At 35.0% G+C, this 20621-nt stretch overlaps 1 protein-coding gene across 1 annotated transcript in view; it reads right to left on the minus strand.

Moving 5' to 3' along the window:
• Positions 1–20621, minus strand: part of LOC106870461 (protein inturned) — a 121869-nt gene that overhangs the window by 51611 nt on the left and 49637 nt on the right. The window contains exons 8-11 of the mRNA XM_089349751.1: positions 17744–17906; positions 14060–14113; positions 11672–11731; positions 7859–8080 (exon numbers count right to left, since the gene is read on the minus strand). Coding sequence (XP_089205877.1) covers positions 7859–8080; positions 11672–11731; positions 14060–14113; positions 17744–17906 — 499 coding nt within the window. The remainder of the gene's footprint in view (positions 1–7858; positions 8081–11671; positions 11732–14059; positions 14114–17743; positions 17907–20621) is intronic.

Below are 20621 nucleotides of genomic sequence, written 5' to 3' on the forward strand. Positions count from 1 at the left end.
TCTCGTAAATCATTCAAGTTAGCAATTGCGCTTTTCACATGACATCGTTCGGATAACACCAGTTTTTGATGTTGAAGGACAATTTTTTTCCACATAGCTGGATCTGTTCAGTCTTTACAAATTAAAAGGCAATTTTTACAAATATATTCTATCAGTGACTTGTAAAAAGAAGGAAAACGTTGCAACAAAAGTTATGTTCAAGCAATGAAAAAAACGGTTTTTTTGTATTTTTTTTAAATAAAAATTTTAGAAATACTTCATGTAAGTAATTTTTATAATAGAAGATTTCTGCAGGCTGAAGGATGTATTTCAAATTTCGATTCTGAAGTACTGATTCGGAAATATCCTAAATACTGACAAAAACATTAGCCTGACAATATATCCATCAACATAATATTCCTGAGTCCAACCGGTACTTATTTTTGCTAAGTCTTGTACTTATTCGATTGGCCTCTTTTGCCGAGCTGCTGAGTAGCAGGAATATAATCAAACTAATGTCGATCTTGTTTGTTGTTAACACAACGCTTCGGCTGATACAACCTCCAGCCTTCATCAGGTGTCTTGGGGAAATTTCGAACCTGGGTTCTCATTCCTCAGGTATTTTTCGATGTTGTGATTATTATTATTATTAGTAGTAGTAGTAGTATTAGTAGTAGTAGTAGTAGTAGTAGTAGTAGTTGTTGTTGTTGTTGTTGTTGTTGTAGTATTCAGATCACTGCTTGGAATCGAACTCGGAATCTTGGGGTTAGTAGCCCGTGCTCTTAACCACTACGGGCACACGGCGTAGTGGTTAAGAGCGCGGGCTATTAACCCTAAGATTCCGAGTTCGATTCCAGGCAGTGATCTGAATAATAATAATAATAATAATAATAATGATAACATAACGGAGAGCAACATTCCATGGTCATTTATGACTGAAGGAGGTCCTACCATATATATACATAGATATATATATATATATATATATATATATATATATATATATATATATATATATATATATATATATATATATATTATCTGTTTTTATTTTCTCCTAGTTAATAAATAACTCGGAGAAAATAAATTGGTTAATAGATACCAGGGTAGCAAAGATCACAAAATAACTGTGGTGTAACTCCTGTTAATGAGGTAGAAACTCCTTGATATTTTGGGTACATGAGTATATATAAATTTAATGAATGGAGTAAAACGCATATGTTCACTGTATACTTTTATTTCCAACATATGTTTCGAAGATTACAAATTATACCTTCCATAGGAATCGGCGATGTTAAAAATGTAATCTTCTCTTCAGGGAAATGCATGGGAACCAGCTTAAACGTAAGACATTTTAACCGAATATGCGAACTATAGTTGGAGAAGGTTATTACTATAGTTCGCATATTCGGTTAAAATGTCTTACGTTTAAGCTGGTTCCCATGCATTTCCCTGAAGAGAAGACTACATTTTTAACATCGCCGATTCCTATGGAAGGTATAATTTGTAATCTTCGAAACATATGTTGGAAATAAAAGTATGCAGTTAACATATGCGTTTTACTCCATTCATTAAATTTATATATATATAGAGAGAGAGTTATTAATATTTCTAAGTCTCTCTAAAGGAGACTACGACAGCGGTACTGGAAATTAATAGTTATCGCCAAGCCAACATGGCAGTCCCAAAATTAGGACGAAAGCTGCCGTGAATTAGCTCCAAGAAGCCATCGCCTCTAGCTAGTTATGTGACACACGAAACCTGTGTCCTTTATAACCTTCGAACAGGGGAGGTCAGCAGTGTCCCCCTGCTGGTTTGGCATCTGCAGACTAGTTTCAGGGTGTTGCCCCTTGTCAATGCAGAGCAGCCAAGCCCTAGCCAAGCGGCGCTGCTGACTATCTGTTCGAAAGTTATTTATCTAATTTCAGTGGAATCTATCCACTGGTTTTCAGAAATAGAGTTATTAATATTTCTAAGTCTCTCTAAAGGAGACTACGACAGCGGTACTGGAAATTAATAGTTATCACCAAGCCAACATGGCAGTCCCAAAATTAGGACGAAAGCTGCCGTGAATTAGCACCAAGAAGCCATCGCCTCTAGCTAGCTATGTGACACACGAAACCTGTGCCCTTTATAACCTTCGAACAGGGGAGGTCAGCAGTGTCCCCCTGCTGGTTTGGCATCTGCAGACTAGTTTCAGGGTGTTGCCCTCCCCTGCTGACCTCCCCTGTTCGAAGGTTATAAAGGACACAGGTTTCGTGTGTCACATAGCTAGCTAGAGGCGATGGCTTCTTGGAGCTAATTCACGGCAGCTTTCGTCCTAATTTTGGGACTGCCATGTTGCCTTGGCGATAACTATTAATTTCCAGTACCGCTGTCGTAGTCTCCTTTAGAGAGACTTAGAAATATTAATAACTCTATTTCTGAAAACCATTGGATAGATTCCACTGAAATTAGATAAATAACTTTCGAACAGATAGTCAGCAGCGCCGCCTGGCTAGGGCTTGGCTGCTCTGCATTGACAAGGGGCAACACCCTGAAACTAGTCTGCAGATGCCAAACCAGCAGGGGGACACTGCTGACCTCCCCTGTTCGAAGGTTATAAAGGGCACAGGTTTCGTGTGTCACATAGCTAGCTAGAGGCGATGGCTTCTTGGAGCTAATTCACGGCAGCTTTCGTCCTAATTTTGGGACTGCCATGTTGGCTTGGCGATAACTATATATATATATATATATATATATAAGATTCAGCTGAATTAGGTACTTAAATTGATACACCTCGATAGAATGATATACACACACACAACAAAAGTATTATGGAAATATCAAACTTGATACATAAGCACCGGCCGGATGATACTTCTGCAATGTATACAGAGAATTAGACCTGGCTGGGTGAAGAAATCCACGCTTGAGCTATTCAGACATGTACGTTATATTAAATATCCGGTCCCTAACATTTATGAAGGGCAGATTCCGAGACAGGTAAATAAATATACTCTCCTAACCTCTGAATTTCTTTGTTGTAATCAAATATACACTATTCCGGTAAATTCATTCTGTATACTGAAATAGTAGCAGAATCACTATAAATGTTTTTGGTCAGTGGATTTTAGCTATGTTAAATCATTTCGAATGTCCTTTATTTTGAAGTTTATGAATTCATCTAACGAAAACGGGTTTCTTTACAATTATGTAATATTTCATTAATCAATTGAAGGAGTCGTTAGAAACGGCCGTAATGGATTGACACTTGTACCTCTACTGTTACTCATATATATATATATATATATATATATATATATATATATATATATATATATATATATATAAACATAATTAAGGGATCAGCAAATATTTGCTTCACCATATACCGAAGTTCAGGTGATGCTATCTGTGGGATTCTCAGCTTTTTTAACTGCTATTTCTGAACTTCGGTATATGGTGAAGCAAATATTTGCTGATCCCTTAATTATGTTTATAAATATATATGAGCTTTTAAATAAGTTCTCCACCAATAATGGTGCTTTCATACCGATGGGCTTGGTAAAAATTATTAATTGTTAATTGAATTATTAATTAATAAATTGATAATCCTTTACCCTTTTAATTTGTAATATATATATATATATATATATATATATATATATATATATATATATATATATATATAAACAGGTGAGGAAACGGAAGTAGCACTCAAAACATTTTGTTGGACTTAATAAATATATGTGTAGGTGATTTTGCCCGCACGGAGCTGAGAATCAGTGTTTGGAGGCTAGAATAGATAGACACATACATTACATTTATTGTTTTATAAAGACGTATTATCCTTACAAAGTTAAAATATTCCGATATAATCTAGACAGCTTAAAGCATGTCATCTTAAAATTCCTTGCTGCTCCGGTAAATAATTATGAAGATGATGATATCATCAGCATCAACATCATCATCATTGTTATTATTATTATTATTTTATGTTTGACTTTTGCTTTACATTTGTACAAGTCTCACCCAGAGACCTCAAGAGACAACAAGTTAGAAGTTCATGTAGGTGTTATGCCTAGGGTACCATATATTTGGATTTGTACATAGTGTTGTTCTAGAGAATGTTTAAGAAACCATAAGAAAATTATGTGTTTGTTTTAAAATTTGAGAACACATAGACAGTATTTTACGTAGGATATGGGCAGTTCCCATGAGTACTATCTTTTGAACTTCAGCCATTTTGGGGTTTCCTGATATCTGAGCTAGGTAGTAATCAGCCCTTTCGCTGTCATTCCCAGGGCACATATGACGATAGGTATTGTTTTAGTCTTCAGGTTCCACATTTTGCTAATTTCTATTTCAAGATCTTTATATTTGCTCAGTTTTTGGTAGGTCTTGACAGATACGTTTATATCAATTGGGACAGTCATATCAATGAGGAGGTATGATTTTTGTGTGAAGTCTTTCAGTATGATGTCTGGCCTATTTGCGTCTATCTTTCTGTCAGTTTGAATGGTGAAGTTCCAGAGGAGTGCGATGTGATCATTTTCAAGCACTGGGGGTGGTTTGTGTTCCCACCAGTTTTTATCATGGGGCAGGTTCAGGTTTTTGCATATTACCCAGTGAATATATTGTGCAGCTCTATCATGCCTGTTGAGATACTATGTAGGCGCAAGCAGACTGCACATGGAGACAACATGATCGATGGTCTCATTTTGTTGTTGGCATATACGACATAATGGGGAGCTGCCGTTCTTTAATATGCTGATCTGGTAGTTCTTTGTAGGTAGGTATTGATCTTGGGCTGCTATGATAAACCCCTCTGTTTCTGTTATTATTATTATTTTTTTTTTTTTTTTTTTTAAGGCGGTGAGCTGACAGAATCGTTAGCATACTGGGCAAAATGCTTAACGGCATTTCGTCCGTCTTTACGTTCTGAGTTCAAATTCCGCCGATGTCGATTTTGCCTTTCATCCTTTCAGGGTCGATAAAGTAAGCACCTGTTGCCTATTGGGGTCAATCTAATCAACTGGCCCCCTCCCACCAAAACATTTCGGGCCTTGTGCCTATAGTAGAAAGGATTATTATTATTATTATTATTATTATTATTATTATTATTAAGTGAAGGATCATGGCTCAGTGGTTAGAGCCTCGACCGTGAGGTTGTGAGTTCAATTCCCGGACCGGGCTGCGTGTTGTGTCTTCAGCAAGACACTTTATTTCACGTTGCTCCAGTTAACTCAGCTGTAGAAATGAGTTGCGACATCACTGGTGCCAAGCTGTATCGGCCTTTCCCTTGGATAACATCAGTGGTGTGGCTGGTATGCATGGGCGACTACTGGCCTTCCACAAACAACCTTACCTCGGAGGGTAACTTTCTAGATGTAATCCCATGGTCATTTATGACCGAAGGGGGTCTCCTCCTACTTATTATTAAGGTGGTGAGTAGGCAGAATAGTTAGCACGCCGGGCAAAATGCTTAGCAGTATTTCGTCCGTCTTTACGTTCTAAGTTCAAATTTGACGACGGCCGACTTCGCCTTTCATCCTTTCGGGGTCGATAAATTAAGTACCAGTTACACAATGGGTTCGACGTAATTGACTAGTCCCCTCCCCACAAAATGTGCCTTTAGTAGAAGTGATTGTTGTTGTTATTATTATTATTATTATCATTATTATTATTATTTTATGTTTGACTTTTGTTTTGCATTTGTACAAGTTGGATCCAAGTCTCACCCAGAGACCTCAAGAGACAACAAGTTAGAAGTTCATGTAGGTGTTATGCCTAGAGTACCATATATTTGGATTTGTACAGTTTTGTTCAAGTGAATGTTTAAGAAACCATAAGAAAATTATGTGTTTGCTTTAAAATTTGAGATCACATAGACAGTATTTTACGTAGGATATGGGCAGTTCCCATGAGCACTATCTTTTGAACTTCAGCCATTTTGGGGTTTCCTGGAATCTGATCTAGGTAGTAATCAGCCCGTTTCGCTGTCATTCCCAGGGCACCTATGACAATAGGTATTGTTTTCGTCTTCAGATTCCACATTTTGCTAATTTCTATTTCAAGATCTTTATATTTGCTCAGTTTTTGGTAGGTCTTGACAGATACGTTTATATCGATTGGGACAGTCATATCAATGAGGAGGCATGATTTTTGTCTGAAGTCTTTCAGTATGATGTCTGGCCTATTTGCGTCTATCTTTCTGTCAGTTTGAATGGTGAAGTTCCAGAGGAGTGCAATGTGATCATTTTCAAGTACTGGGGGTGGTTTGTGTTCCCACCAGTTTTTATCATGGGGCAAGTCCAGGTTTTTGCATATTACCCAGTGAATATATTGTGCTGCTCTATCATGCCTGTTGAGATACTCTGTAGGCGCAAGCAGACTGCACATGGAGACAACATGATCGATGGTCTCATTTTGTTGTTGGCATACACGACATAATGGGGAGCTGCCGTTCTTTAATATGTTGGCCTGGTAGTTCTTTGTAGGTAGGCATTGATCTTGGGCTGCTATGATAAACCCCTCTGTTTTTGATTTCAAGCCAGAAGCCATTAACCATTGGTGGGTAAGGGCTTTGTCAATATCTGCATTATTCGCTCTCTTTGGGTATTTGCCATTGACAGGTTTTCCATGCCATTTTTCAGTCATAATAGCTAAGGCAGCAATTTTAGCACGGGTTTTCAAGCGCTTAGCTTTTTCTGCAGGTGTTTCTAGTTCGTCTAATTCTTGAATTTGTTGCAATTGGAATTCACTTAGATATTCCTTTGCCTGTTTTGTTACTGAGTAAGATGCTTTCTTGCTTTCATATTTTAAGACAAGTTTTAGCATCCAGTCCTCAGAGTTTTTCAGATAGGTGTCTAGGCCAATTGTGGCTACCTTCATTGATAATGCCAGCTGTAAAAGTCCTCGGCCTCCTTCTTTTCTTGGCAGATAAAGACGTTCTATATCTGCCTTAGGGTGGTGCATTCTATGCATTGTCAACAGTTTTCGTATTTTTCTGTCAACATTACATATTTCAGTAATTGACCAGTTAACGATGTTGAAACTGTAAGTCACGACTGGTATGGCTAGAGCATTGATCGCTTCGATCCTGTTTCTCGCGTTCAGCTCTGTCTTCAGTATTGCTCTCACCCTGCGATAACATTCTCTTCTGATCCTTTCCCTCATCACTGAGTGCTTGATATTGTCCCCTTCAATTACCCCTAGGTATTTGTAGCTCTCCGCTGGTTCTAACTCTTTTATGACATTTTGCTGGTCAAGGTTCACATTAGATGTATTTGTCATTTTTCCTTTGATAAAGGTAGCTTTTGCACATTTATCAAGGCCAAATTGCATCCTGATGTCATCACTGAATTGTTTAACAATCGCTAGTAGGCCTTTGAGTTGTTGGTCATTTTTTGCAAAGAGCTTTAAATCATCCATGTAAATGAGATGATTTATACTTTTATCAAATATTTTATAACCATACTGTGCATCATTGAGCAATTATTATTATTATTATTATTATTATTATTATTATTATTATTATTATTATTACTATTATTATTATTATTATTGAGGCGGCGAGCAAGCAAAATTGTTTGTACGCCGGACGGAATGATTAGCTATATTTCATCTGATTTCAAATTCTCCTGAGGTCTACTGTCTTTCGTCCTTTAGGGGTCGATAAAATAAGTATTAGTTGGGTCAATTTAATCGACTATGCCTCTACCCACAAAAATTCAGGCTTTGTGCCTGTAGCAGATAGGATTATATTTATTTATTTATTTGTCTATTTGTCCATTTATTTATTTTGAGATAAATAGATTCGTTTAAATAGATTTAATGCTGATGAAATATAGGTGTATATTTAATCAATGCTAAAAGAAAATGGCTTTATACATACCTGCCCAACAATGAAAATGAAACATTTCTCTGGTTTCCGATTGTATCCTGCAGGCAACAGCATTTCATTAGCGTTTTGAAGACGCGATAAGAACACTTCATGCCAAACAATTAACTCGCTGAAATTATGTTCCTGACTGAAAGACACCAATCCAAGGCTTTGACATAGGAGCCAAGCGTCAAGCAAATCCGATGTTTCCAAGTGACTGCATATTACATGACCCTATAGAAAGCAAAAATTGATTTTAGTTGCTGCAAATAATTAGATACGGCCGTGCTGGGACACTGCTTTAAAGGATTTAGTCGAATAAAGTGCCCCAGTATTTATTTTTCTAATTTGTTTCTTATTCTATCCATAATCTTTTGTGAACCGCTGAGTTACGGGGACGTAAACAAAGCAACAGCGGTTGCCAGTGACATATATATATATATATATATATATATATATATATATATATATATATATATATATATACATATATACACACACATTCGCTGCTTTCTTCCAGGGAATCTAATGCACTTAGCTTAGTTTTTCCTTGGGGCTGGCCAAATTGGAGCAATATCGAGAATAACCAGCCGAAATTGCAAAGATAATCTGGATCTCAACTGAAGAGAGAAAACTCCGAATGACCTGTCCGTGTTTTCTTTGTATCGTCTATCTGGATATTTTGTCCCTTTCTTGTATCACCTAACTGTCCGGGTGTTTTGCGTTCTTGTCCCATTCTGTATTATATATATATATATATATATATATATATACACATAAACATACATAACTATATACATAATTATATTAAAGGGATTAAGAAAAACTTTCACCGACACGCTAAAAGATAAATACCAATGGCACTAAAAAATCGCTGTAAATCTCCCACAGCACAGGTTGTAAGCGGGTAAATAAAAAATAATAAATAGTACTTCACAGTTAATTGTGTATGGGAACCAATTTGGGGCTGAAATCAATGAAAAAGACTTACGGTGTTTTTTTAGTGTCATTGACATTTATCTTTTAGAGTGTCGGTGAAGGTTTTTCCTGATCCCCTTAATATAATTATGTATATAATTATTACGTGGAAAAATGCGAGCAAGAGAAATAATAGTCTTAAGATTATAAATCTGGAAAAGTACAGGACAAGTTATTACACTTGCAAAAGTTCAGGACAAGTTGTTACATCTGGTAAAGTACAGAACGGAAAGTTTTTAAAGTAGTTGTATGCTGTCAACTTAACGTGACAGTTCCTTGAAGGGAATAATACTACTGTTGGTTAGACTTAGGAAGCGGTGCAGCTTCCTGTCGGCCTTGACACATTTCCTGCTTCCTTATGTTTACAAGGGGGAGACAAGCACCTCCACCTAGCTAAGCCTGCATCCAGAGACATGCACCTTTATCTTAGACGATCTAAGTTAATGTAGAAATGTTATTAGCCACCGAGCAAAAAGAGCGTGAATGACTGAGAAGAGAGGTGCTGAAACCTCGTACCTGCAGCGAGATCGTAGTTTAACATCGTGTCATCGGCCAGGTGTGAAGCCAGTACCCAAAGGAATTATCGCTCAAAATGTTGATGACCCATTACTATATAAATGAGTATTGCTATAGAAACACTAAGTAAACTTAGTCGTCATTCACAAGCTAGGATGAGCTACCAGCATATACCAAGATTTCATTTATTAGCTTAGGTATCTATGAAGTTGCAGACAGACACAGACACCTACTCGGAACTCCTACTCTTTGAACTTTTAAAACATTCAGGATATGGCAGCTTGAGTGACTGAGTGTTCGAGGGAGTGAATACTAGCATTCGGCTAGTATTCATCTTCAGCTGAGTAGAATGGAACAACGTAAAAAGCGGGTTGCTGGAGAAAACGAAATGCTACTGGTCTAGGAATCGAAGCTACGACTGTGATCTGAACACTCTAAACACTAGGCCATGTGCGTTGGCGTAGAAGACTTTAAACATCGTGACTGAGTGATACTTTAAAACAAATGGTCAATGACAACATATCTTAAATTAAATAAGCACATTGTTGTTGTTGTTGTTGTTGTTGTTGTTGTTGTTGTTGGCACTCCGTCGCTTACGACGTCGAGGGTTCCAGTCGATCCGATCAACGGAACAGCCTGCTCGTGAAATTAACGTGCAAGTGGCTGAGCACTCCACAGACACGTGTACCCTTAACGTAGTTCTCGGGGATATTCAGTGTGACACAATGTGACAAGGCTGACCCATTGAATTACAGACCCAACAGAAACAGGAAGTAATAGTGAGAGGAAGTTGTGGTGAAAAAGTACAGCAGGGTTCGCCACCATCCCTTGCCGGAGCCTCGTGGGGCTTTTAGGTGTTTTCGCGCTTAATAAACACTCACAACGCCCGGTCTGGGAATCGAAACCGCGATCCTATGACCGCGAGTCCACTGCCCTAACCACTGGGCCATTGCGCCTCCACAAATAAGTACATTAGATGTCATAGAAAGTTATTAGAAATGACTGAGGAAAGAAACTACAAAAATTAGTTGCCCTAATGTCTCTTACTACGTAAGTTTTGTTTATGATTATTTTGGTCGGCAGGAATGATAATCAAATGAAAATATTGTACACTATCAATCAAATCATGTCCATAATTTACAGCATTGGTGATGAATGTATAAATGAAAGAGGGGCATAAAACAGGTTGTGTGATTTCTACAACTTCTATAAATTGTTGAAATTGATGTGTCTGATGCTCAGCCTAAATATCTCCCAGGTAATGTCTGCAAGCAAAAACGTTGCAGGGAAAAGAACCGAAGATGTGTTCAGATGTTTTCAACGGTATACTTTGCTAAAGACTCCTGAGGAGCATGTACTGATATGCTGATATTGTCGTTTACCCCCAGATAAGTACTGATCATGCTGAACTATAACCAAAAACCAAGAGTAACTCATTTCTTTATCAGATTTGTCCTTCCATTTTAAGACGTTATGATGTGATGTTGAAATTTGATTGCTATTTCTAGCATGCTAACAGACCACATAATAGCTTCTTCAATTGTTGGAGCTAGTACATTATGGAGTATTCCTAGTTATAAAGTAAATGTTTGGTTTTGACATTAATAACCAGTTTCATAATAACAATGATATATAATCCATGAAGAATAAACAAAAATTAAATTAAATTTCTAAGTGAATAAAAATACCTGTGTACCCTTTATTCATCTTTGCTGAATTATGTTACCAATTGAGTTAATTAAGTTGGCTTTTTATAGATCGTTTGAAACAGTTAATATTTCTAAGTTGTACTGTCATCTTCATAATCTGGAAGCTTTATAAAACTATTTTACTCTACGAATTGTAACAGCAGTTAAATAAAGATTTGGACATTTTCCGGAAGAAAGGTCATCATAAATGTCATTTTCTAGAATAAATGTCATTATTCTTGATTTACTAAATGCTACAAATATGCCTATCTGTTTTGCTTTTTTTTTTTTTTTTCACCTTAAATCGTTTAGATACAAAATTTAATAATATTTTAAAAGTAATGGTCACTGACAACAACAACAAACATGTTTAAATTAAAAGATCATTTTAAATGTCTGAGAAGGTTATTTGAAGCGACTGAGAAACTACAAAGGCGATTACCTAAATATGGCTTGGTATGTACGATTGCTTTAAAGCTATACTGGTTCATACGTAAAGTGATCAAATATAGACACTGCCCAAGCTATCAAACATATGACATGATAATTTATTTTCCAAGCTGCTTCAACTACATCACATACTGTTAATATGTACCATATATAATTAAATAAAAAGACGACAATAGAAAATGACAAGTTTTACCTTGAATATTAAACAAGATCCAGTTATACAAAACTGTCGTCTGGAAGAGATTAGATCTTGCTGGAAATGAAAAAAATATTTTAATAATTATTCCAAGTCATGTTAGGAAAGAAAGTTTTACGAAACTCTTATAATTCATTTGCATTAAATTGTTACTGTATATTGTGTTCTAAATGAAATAGTCGGTGATAAAAAGTTATAAAATGTATAAGAGTATTTTTTCTCTTATCATCACTCTTAGGAATACTGAACAGTTGATAGGTGGAAATAAAAATACTGAGCAAAAGTTTCCAAGAACTTGTGATTTTAAATAATAGAAAACAAACATCTTTCTTTTTCTTTATTGCGATACATTCTCACCTCCATGATAGTGATTTGTCTCGACTTTCACATCGCTGTCAGACCAATTAACGATGGTATACAATTACGGAGAGATTCCGTCCCGTTTTACATTCAGACGTAAGAATAAAATCTAATGAAACATTTTCCCCTTTCCTGTTTCTTTTTTATACAAATGTATCTTTCACAATATGTAGGAGAATCTATCACGAGAATACTGTTTTCCTTTTTTCCATTCAAAATGATTTAATGTTCATTCCAGCTGTGTCTATTTATACTTGTAGAACGATAAAGCAGTTTTAAACTCCAAGATTTACTTCAAGACATTGGTGTTGAAATAGTCATATTATGTGAACTAGTAAATATTTTGAAAGAGAAGGACTAGAGAAAGTGGGGAGAGAGGGAAGAATAAGCTTGTAAGACTTTATTCTGATAGTGTCACTCTTCCGAAAAGCTACATTTCTTAGAACATTTACAACTGTTCTAAATACAACAGAAGTAACATTGCTCTAGGTTGAATTGCCTTAAATATATGCTAAAATACTAAATGCACATAAATTAATTTCAGTTTTGCCTATTTCTCAATTTACGTTGTAAAAGTGTGAGAAGATAACAAAGAAAACAACGGAAATGTTTCTATGAATATATAAATATATGATCAATTATTCATCAACATATTATTGGTGTAATCGCTGTTATTACTTATTTCAGTTAGTCAGTTTCATTCTTTTGGAAAGGCATGAACGCCAAAATTCCATTCTTCTACTACGTGAAGTCAATAAGGTCCATTAACAGCTAATGAGTATACCTGGGAATCCAAAATTATTCAATTAATTCAGTTTATCACACAGGTGAAGTGATGGTCCTCAGTAAATTTTGACGGAGACGTAGGGAAGCGTGCGGTCAAGACATCGTATTTGACTATTTAAACCTAGTTCGGCACATTATTCTTATCTGATCACCTCCAATTTCTTCCAGCGAGAAAGAGTGTGTATGAAAGAGAGAGAGGGGGAGGAGTGTGTGAGAAGAGAAGAAAAATCGACAGCAGTAACTTGTTGGGACTTTATAAGTCTTAAAGGCCAAGTAGACTTCGGTAGGATTTGAATTCAGAGCTCACAGAGCGGGAACGCTAAGGAAAAGCATTACATCTGACATTCTAACAACTCCACCAATTGACTCCTTTATTTATCAAACAAGTATTTAGTGAGAAGTTTGAGTTGTTAAAGCATAGGAAAGAACGCTTTGTCGTAGTCCGGATTTTATACTCTTACTTCAAATTCCACCGAGGTCAAATTTGCCTTTCATTTTCTTCGGGGTTGATAAATACAGTACTACTCTAGTGGCTGAAAAACTGTCAAATTTGCTAGTGCATCGGTCTGATGCAGTAACTGTTCTGGCTCTTTACGTTTTGACAACAACTCTAACGACAACGCTGCTAACAAGCTATACCAAACTTCGCCAATTCCTGTGACAACTGCGACGTAGAAAGAGGATACTTTAATCCAGAGGCATCTAATACTCTTTCATTAGAATATTGCCAAGATCTGCACCTTCTATAGGAAACCTTCAGATGCCGATCCGCGGTCTCACTAGACACAGAGATGCGTCGAATTTAAGATGAATAAATATTTACCTTTTGATATACTTTAATGGGTTATTCTATAGGTAATATTTCCGAATTGGGAAACATTATTAGGATGAGTAATTTGTGGGCCTATGTTACGTTGATTACAGATTACTGCTGCCAGAAAATCAGTTAATAAACTTCTAAAGAAGCGAGAAAATAAACTGGAATATTGTTTATATTGCTTAGTGCAGAATCTACAAACAGATTGCAAAGTTTCTATTTTGGAAAACAAAGTGAGACTAAAATATATGATCATCAAAACAAGTTCCTATGTTTAGATTTGTTCAAGAAGTATAAATTCAGAATATTTTACTGTTTTATTTTTATTGCTGAAAATTCATAAAAACATAATTTCTATTTTCTCAATCCCTGTGAATCTGAAATCATTTCGACAAGTCAAAATCAATCAATATGCTACTTACTTGAGAAACAAAATCTCCAGATTCAAAGCTGCTAAGTATTTCATCAAACATCAACTGAAACGAAACAATTTCTTTTGTTAAAAAATATCCGAAATAAAGTGTAGTTATTCGAACGCAAACGATAGCAAGAAAACGTCCGAGCGATCAATAGTTCATACGATACAATATTGAAATGGTCATGATACAACATTGAAATGGTCATGCCTGCTCAACTGTAAATAAGTACTGTATGGTATTAATAATATTATTGGGGATTTGACGAGTCATTCCTTTAGCCTATTTAATATGTAGTGTTGAGTTCAATTTTCACCACAAAAAAGAATCCCTTATCTACGGAACAACAGAATCTTATCTATAGTGTTTCACCATCCAACTTCTCCGTCTGCTCTCCATTGGAGAATCATGAGATTAGATCCCTCAGATCTTCCTTCATATTTCCCTATCAGAAGCAACTGTCATTACATTATTCTCCCAATCGCTAACAGATATTCTTTCTTGTGCCTGCCTCGATGTCCTGGACACGCATCCTTTATTCTCCCACCCTAGGCCTCCCAGAACAAGTTCCAGGTTTGCTGCTGGTTTTACTAGCAACGGGTGTTGACTGCAATATGTTTCGAATATACTCCTCAACCTACGAATTAATACAAGAAAAACAGACAAGGAGGGTGGTTAAACCGGAACGAAAGGAGAATAGTGAACGCTGAGAGAGAGATTTTTTTGAAAAGAAAAAAGATAGAAGGGAAAGAGAACAAACGTCCAGTCATTTTGACGTCCGAGCAGGAAGAGAAAGATAGTCGTGTTCGGTTTCCTTGTATGTCTCCACTGTTATTTTTTTGTTCCCACCTTTCACCCTCAATAAATCCTAAATTTCATTAAAAAATTTATGGGAGCTACTGCCTTTGAAAACACATATTGTCATTTGAATGCTCGAAAGATAGACAGCTGTTTCCCATTTTTTTTCTCGTTGTTTACTTGTTTCAACCATTTATGTCCTGTAATTACTGACCACGTCTTGCATCTAGCTCTCATGTGTATGTTATTTGCACCGTTGCTGACGTCCTGTGCTCATATATGATTGTATATATATATATATATATATATATATATATATATATATATATATATATATATATATATATATATATATATATATATATATATATATATATATATATATATATATATATATATATATATATATATATATATATATATATATATATATATATATATATAGGCGTAGGAGTGGCTGTGTGGTAAGTAGCTTGCTTACTAACCACATGGTTCCGGGTTTAGTCCCACTGCGTGGCACCTTGAGCAAGTGTCTTCTACTATAGCCTCGGGCCGACCAAAGTCTTGTGAGTGGATTTGGTAGATGGAAATTGAAAGAAGCCCGTCGTGTATATGTATATATATATATATATATATATATATATATATATATGTGTGTGTGTGTGTGTGTGTGTGTGTGTGTGTGTGTGTGTGTATGTTTGTGCGTCTGTGTTTGTCCCCCCAACATCGCTTGATAACCGATGCTAGTGTGCTTACGTCCCGGTAACTTAGCAGTTCGGCAAAAGAGACCGAGAGAATAAGTACTAGGCTTACACAGAATAAGTCCTGGGGTCGATTTTCTCGACAAAAGGCGGTGCTCCAGCATGGTCACATTCAAATGAATGAAACAAGTAAAAGAGTAAAAGAGTATATATTTAAACAGAGGTTGAAGTAACTTCATTAAGGGATAAACATATCCAATGAATTACTTTTTTTATGAATAGTAATATTCATAAAATAATAGGTTTAAGTATAAATCTTGGTTTATAAATATTCAAATAAAAATTCAGAAAGTGGAGATGTAGTATATATATAATTTATTATCTGCAAAAATTCAGCATATTCTTTTACAGCTGTTTCAATTTTGCTCAAAGAATTAAATTCAGTAATTAAGTCATTGTATTGAGTAAAATCTCATTAATGGAGTAGAAAAGACATACCGTTAGGTTATTAGATGTTATGTTTCCAAATTATTTCAACAGTTGAGTCTGTGATAAAGATTGTACCGCCAACCGGATTTTCAAAGGAGGTGAGGCATGTTTTCTGTGTACGGTCGTACTAATGAAAGAGTGTGCATGGAGAACAAGAATACAAGGAATCGTGGCAGGATACTTCATCTCCGGCCTTGGTTTGCTATTCTACTTCAGATTCCATATGAAGATCAAGATATAGCTGGAGAGAAGACACCGCTCGCGAAGTATATATGAGAAACAATGGAAAGATTTTGTGAGGAGGTTGGGCGTGATTGTCCCTACTTAATTCTACCCATGGCAGAATCGAGGTGTTGTCGCTGGCTTTCATGGCCATAGTTTGTGGAAAATTTTTAATTTTATATACATATCATCAAATTTTTAAAGTTATATAAACTCAATTAGCACAATTATTGGTAACGTCCTGTACTGTCCTTCTGTGTTTTTAATATACATTATCATAATAAAGAAAATATGTTGTTGTCACACGCTTATGACGGGTCAATACCCGCCCATGTGTATGACGGGTCTGTGTATATCACGTCAGGCTGGGGATGGGAACGATGACTTCCCCTTGCAAATACTGATAGGGCACAGATAGTGTGTCAATAGCCAGCTGGAGGAGATATCTTCCTGGGGTTAGCCACATTTAGGTGGCAAATATACTTCACGATGTCGTGCAGCTATTGTTTATATCTCGCTCAGAGATTTATTATTGTTATATATATAGTTATATATATATATATATATATATATATATATATATATATATATATATATATATATATATATATATATATATATATATAATTATATAAATATATAGTTATATATATAATGTTAGATATATATATATATAGTTAAATATATATATAGTTATATATGTATGTATATATATATATATATATATATATATATATATATATATATATATAGTTATGTGTGTGTGTGTGTGTGTGTGTGTGTGTGTGTGTGTGTGTGTGTGTGTGTGTGTGTGTGTGTGTGTGTGTAATAGGTACATTGATAGATACATACATATATATGAGCGTGTCTGTATATAAATGTATTCACATAAATCATTGCATAATACTGACAGACGCACGTATATTTATAAACACGACTGACTTATAATCGTCTCTAAAAAATTTTATTCGAAATGCACAATTTTGTTTACATAATGTTTAAAAAAAACATTATGTAATGGAATGAAAGTTAGAATGACATGGCTGGGAAGATACCGTTTTAAATATATAGCTGCAAAGTAATATTTCATAATCACAGGTTCAAAATATAAAGAAAGAGTGAGGTGAGTGTTTGTGTAGTGCGCGTGCATGCAACTGTTTATATACTGTGAACAGGAAACATCACAACACCTGGAACCTTTTTTACGTACGTACAGGCTCCAGGAGTAGCGATGTCTGGTATTTTCATCAATACAATATTAATCTGCAATAGCGACTCTTCAGGCTGGTTGTCATTGCTTATTGGAATAATTTTTTGTTCCATCAGCCATCGCTAAGCTTGAAACTATTAATTGTATGTAAATATATTCACTTTACTGAAGTATTGAAGTTTTTTTTTTTTTTAACGTTTTCCTTTGTTTTCACGTGTTGATACCACAACAGTATATATAAGAAATATATAAAGAATTACTGCTACCAACCTTTATTTCTTCTTCTAAGAACAACCAACGGGCTTCAAAGCAACCATTTGTACTTGAAGTCATAGTAATAGTTGATTTTCCATGAAGAATCGGTGCCAAACCGTAGAAGAGAAGTGCTAGAATCTGGTTTAACTGTAGATGAAGTTGAGGGTCTTTGAAAGGTCTGAAATCATATATTAGCAGCTTGTGAATATTTTATTACGGTAGAGGCATAAGATGAAGCGTTAGTGGATGGAAGTAGTATATAATTTTTGTGTTAAGATTTTTTATGCTGATTATGCCGATCGCTTGTTCGTTGTAGTATTTCTCTTCTGGGCTTTTAGAAGCGAATTGGTAGAGTCAAACAAAATACAATGTTTTGTGGTATTTATTCTGGCAACATGCAATCTTAGTTCAAATATCGCAAAGGTCTATTTTGTCTTCTGGTGTTGAAAATTGAGGAGGCGATGGACTGGTGAAAACTTTAGGGCAGCGAAAGAATGTGTTGTGGGATTTCCGGCCTCTTTCATTCTGAATTCAAATCACGCTGTGGCCTTTTTTTTTATCTCCTGGCTTAACACCAATGATCTAACTCATGGGGTAGTTTAGATGGATCTATTTTGCTGCAAATATTCGAACCAGCTTCCTGACGTACGTATGTCTTTCTTCTCCCCTCCTACCAATCTCAGAGAGCCTGTAAAATGCTTTTGAGCGCTACCCTTGATTTCCATGTTTCCATAGTTGAACAAAGGAAATATCACTCCAGCACTGGGTCTCTCTGTGTAGCGTTCAGCCAATACGGGAAATCAATTTTGATTTATAGCTTTAACACAATAGAATTACTAGATTGTTATAGTTTTTTTCCTATCCTTGGAAAACTGCATCTATATGTAACACTTCATAACAAACTACTTCATGTTTTTCTGATTCTATTAATTCTTTCGTCCACTGACCTAAAGGATTCATCAATAAGATTAAACCAGGACAAGAGCAATATGAGAATAGAATTTATTTAAATGACTCTAAGTTTTCCTTTAAAATATATATATTAGGACGACACAGCCCAACTTTGTAAAGCACAGGCTAGCTAATACAGAGCCGAATACACTATCTCATTTCCATTTGCACCTGAATAATTTGGATTATACAAATTTTATATGTGTTTTGATGTGTGTGGCGGGATATGTATATATATATATATATATAATATATATATATATATATGCTCGCACACATGTATTCGGACTGTTGCCTTAGTAACGAAGCTAAAGCATGCAGAGTAAATCTGCATGACACAGATTGATACTGAACACTGCTATGCATGCGCACTAAGTTTTAACATTGTAGCTCACTCCTGCTGTTTACATCAGTGCTTGGGAGGAAGGTGTGTAGCGTGTGATCATCGCATTGACCTTGACAGAGAAAGTTGTCATGGCAATACCTACTCAGAGATTTACGCAAAGTTGCAGAATGTGTATGGAGAGGAGCGTTTGAGTCACACACAGATGTACATGTGGTTCAAACGTTTCCAAAATGGCCGAAAAACATCGCAGATGTGCGTACAGCTGTGAGGGAAAATCCTCGAATTACCATCCATGAGTTATCAGCGGATGTGCAGTTTAGTTACGGTTCAGTTCAATCCATTGACACTGAAGATTAGGGCATGAGACGCGTGTCTGCCAAGTTTGAGTCAAAACTGCTTTCAGCCGACCAAAAAGCTACTCGGGTTTCAGTTGCAAAAGATCTCGTTGATTGTCTGCAGAACTTTTCGAAAACTTTGCGAAGGCCTCTGAGCAGGTATCGCCAAGCTTTTGGCAAAATCTGATTCAGATTCCCTGCTCACCTTTCTCTATCAAGATCAGTGCGACGAACATACGCTACACAACTTCGTTCTAAGCACTGCTATATATATATATATATATATGTATATATATATATATATATATATATATATATATATATATATATATATATATATATAATCAATCCAAACATGAACAAGCAAGAAAAGACAACAACGCGAGGACGTGGAATAAGTACAGTGTTATTGGATGCTCAGGAAAGGAAAGAAAAGGAAGAGGATTTCACGTTTTGAGCGGAGCTCTTCATCAGAAATATAGAAAGAAGGGAAGACGGAAAAGCAGAAAATCGCCAACGATACACACGCAATATATATACCTGTATGCAAATATACAGATACCTGTATGCAAATATATGTACATATATATGTGTGTGTGTGTGTGTGATTTTATATGTATTTAAATGGATATATGATTATGTAGTTGCATGTACATATATGCCTGCATATATACATGTATAAGAATGTGTATATGTATATATATATATATATATATATATATATATATATATATATATATATATATATATATATATATATATATATATATATATATATATATATATATGTATATATATGTATATTGTATATTGCTGGTGCCCAATATCTCAGCTTTCTTTAGCAGTGTATACGGAAGGTGAAACACAGTTTGTATTCAGAATGCTTTATTGTGCTCAATTGTATTAATGTAATTGAAAATAATTTATTACTCTAAGACTTTTTTCAAGTAAACAACATTCTATGATTGGGTATTCTTGAGAGAGTTAAAAGAATGATGTATATATATATATATATATATAAATATATATATATATATATATATATATAAATATATATATATAAATATATATATATATATATATATATATATATATATATAAATATATATATATATATATATATATATAAATATATATATATATATATATATATATATATATAAATATATATATATATATATATATATATATATATAAATATATATATATATATATATATATATATAAATATATATATATAAATATATATATATAAATATAT

The sequence above is a fragment of the Octopus bimaculoides genome, chromosome 3, assembly GCF_046866305.1.
Source record: "Octopus bimaculoides isolate indiv1 chromosome 3, ASM4686630v1, whole genome shotgun sequence".
Classification (NCBI taxonomy): Eukaryota; Metazoa; Mollusca; class Cephalopoda; order Octopoda; family Octopodidae; genus Octopus; species Octopus bimaculoides.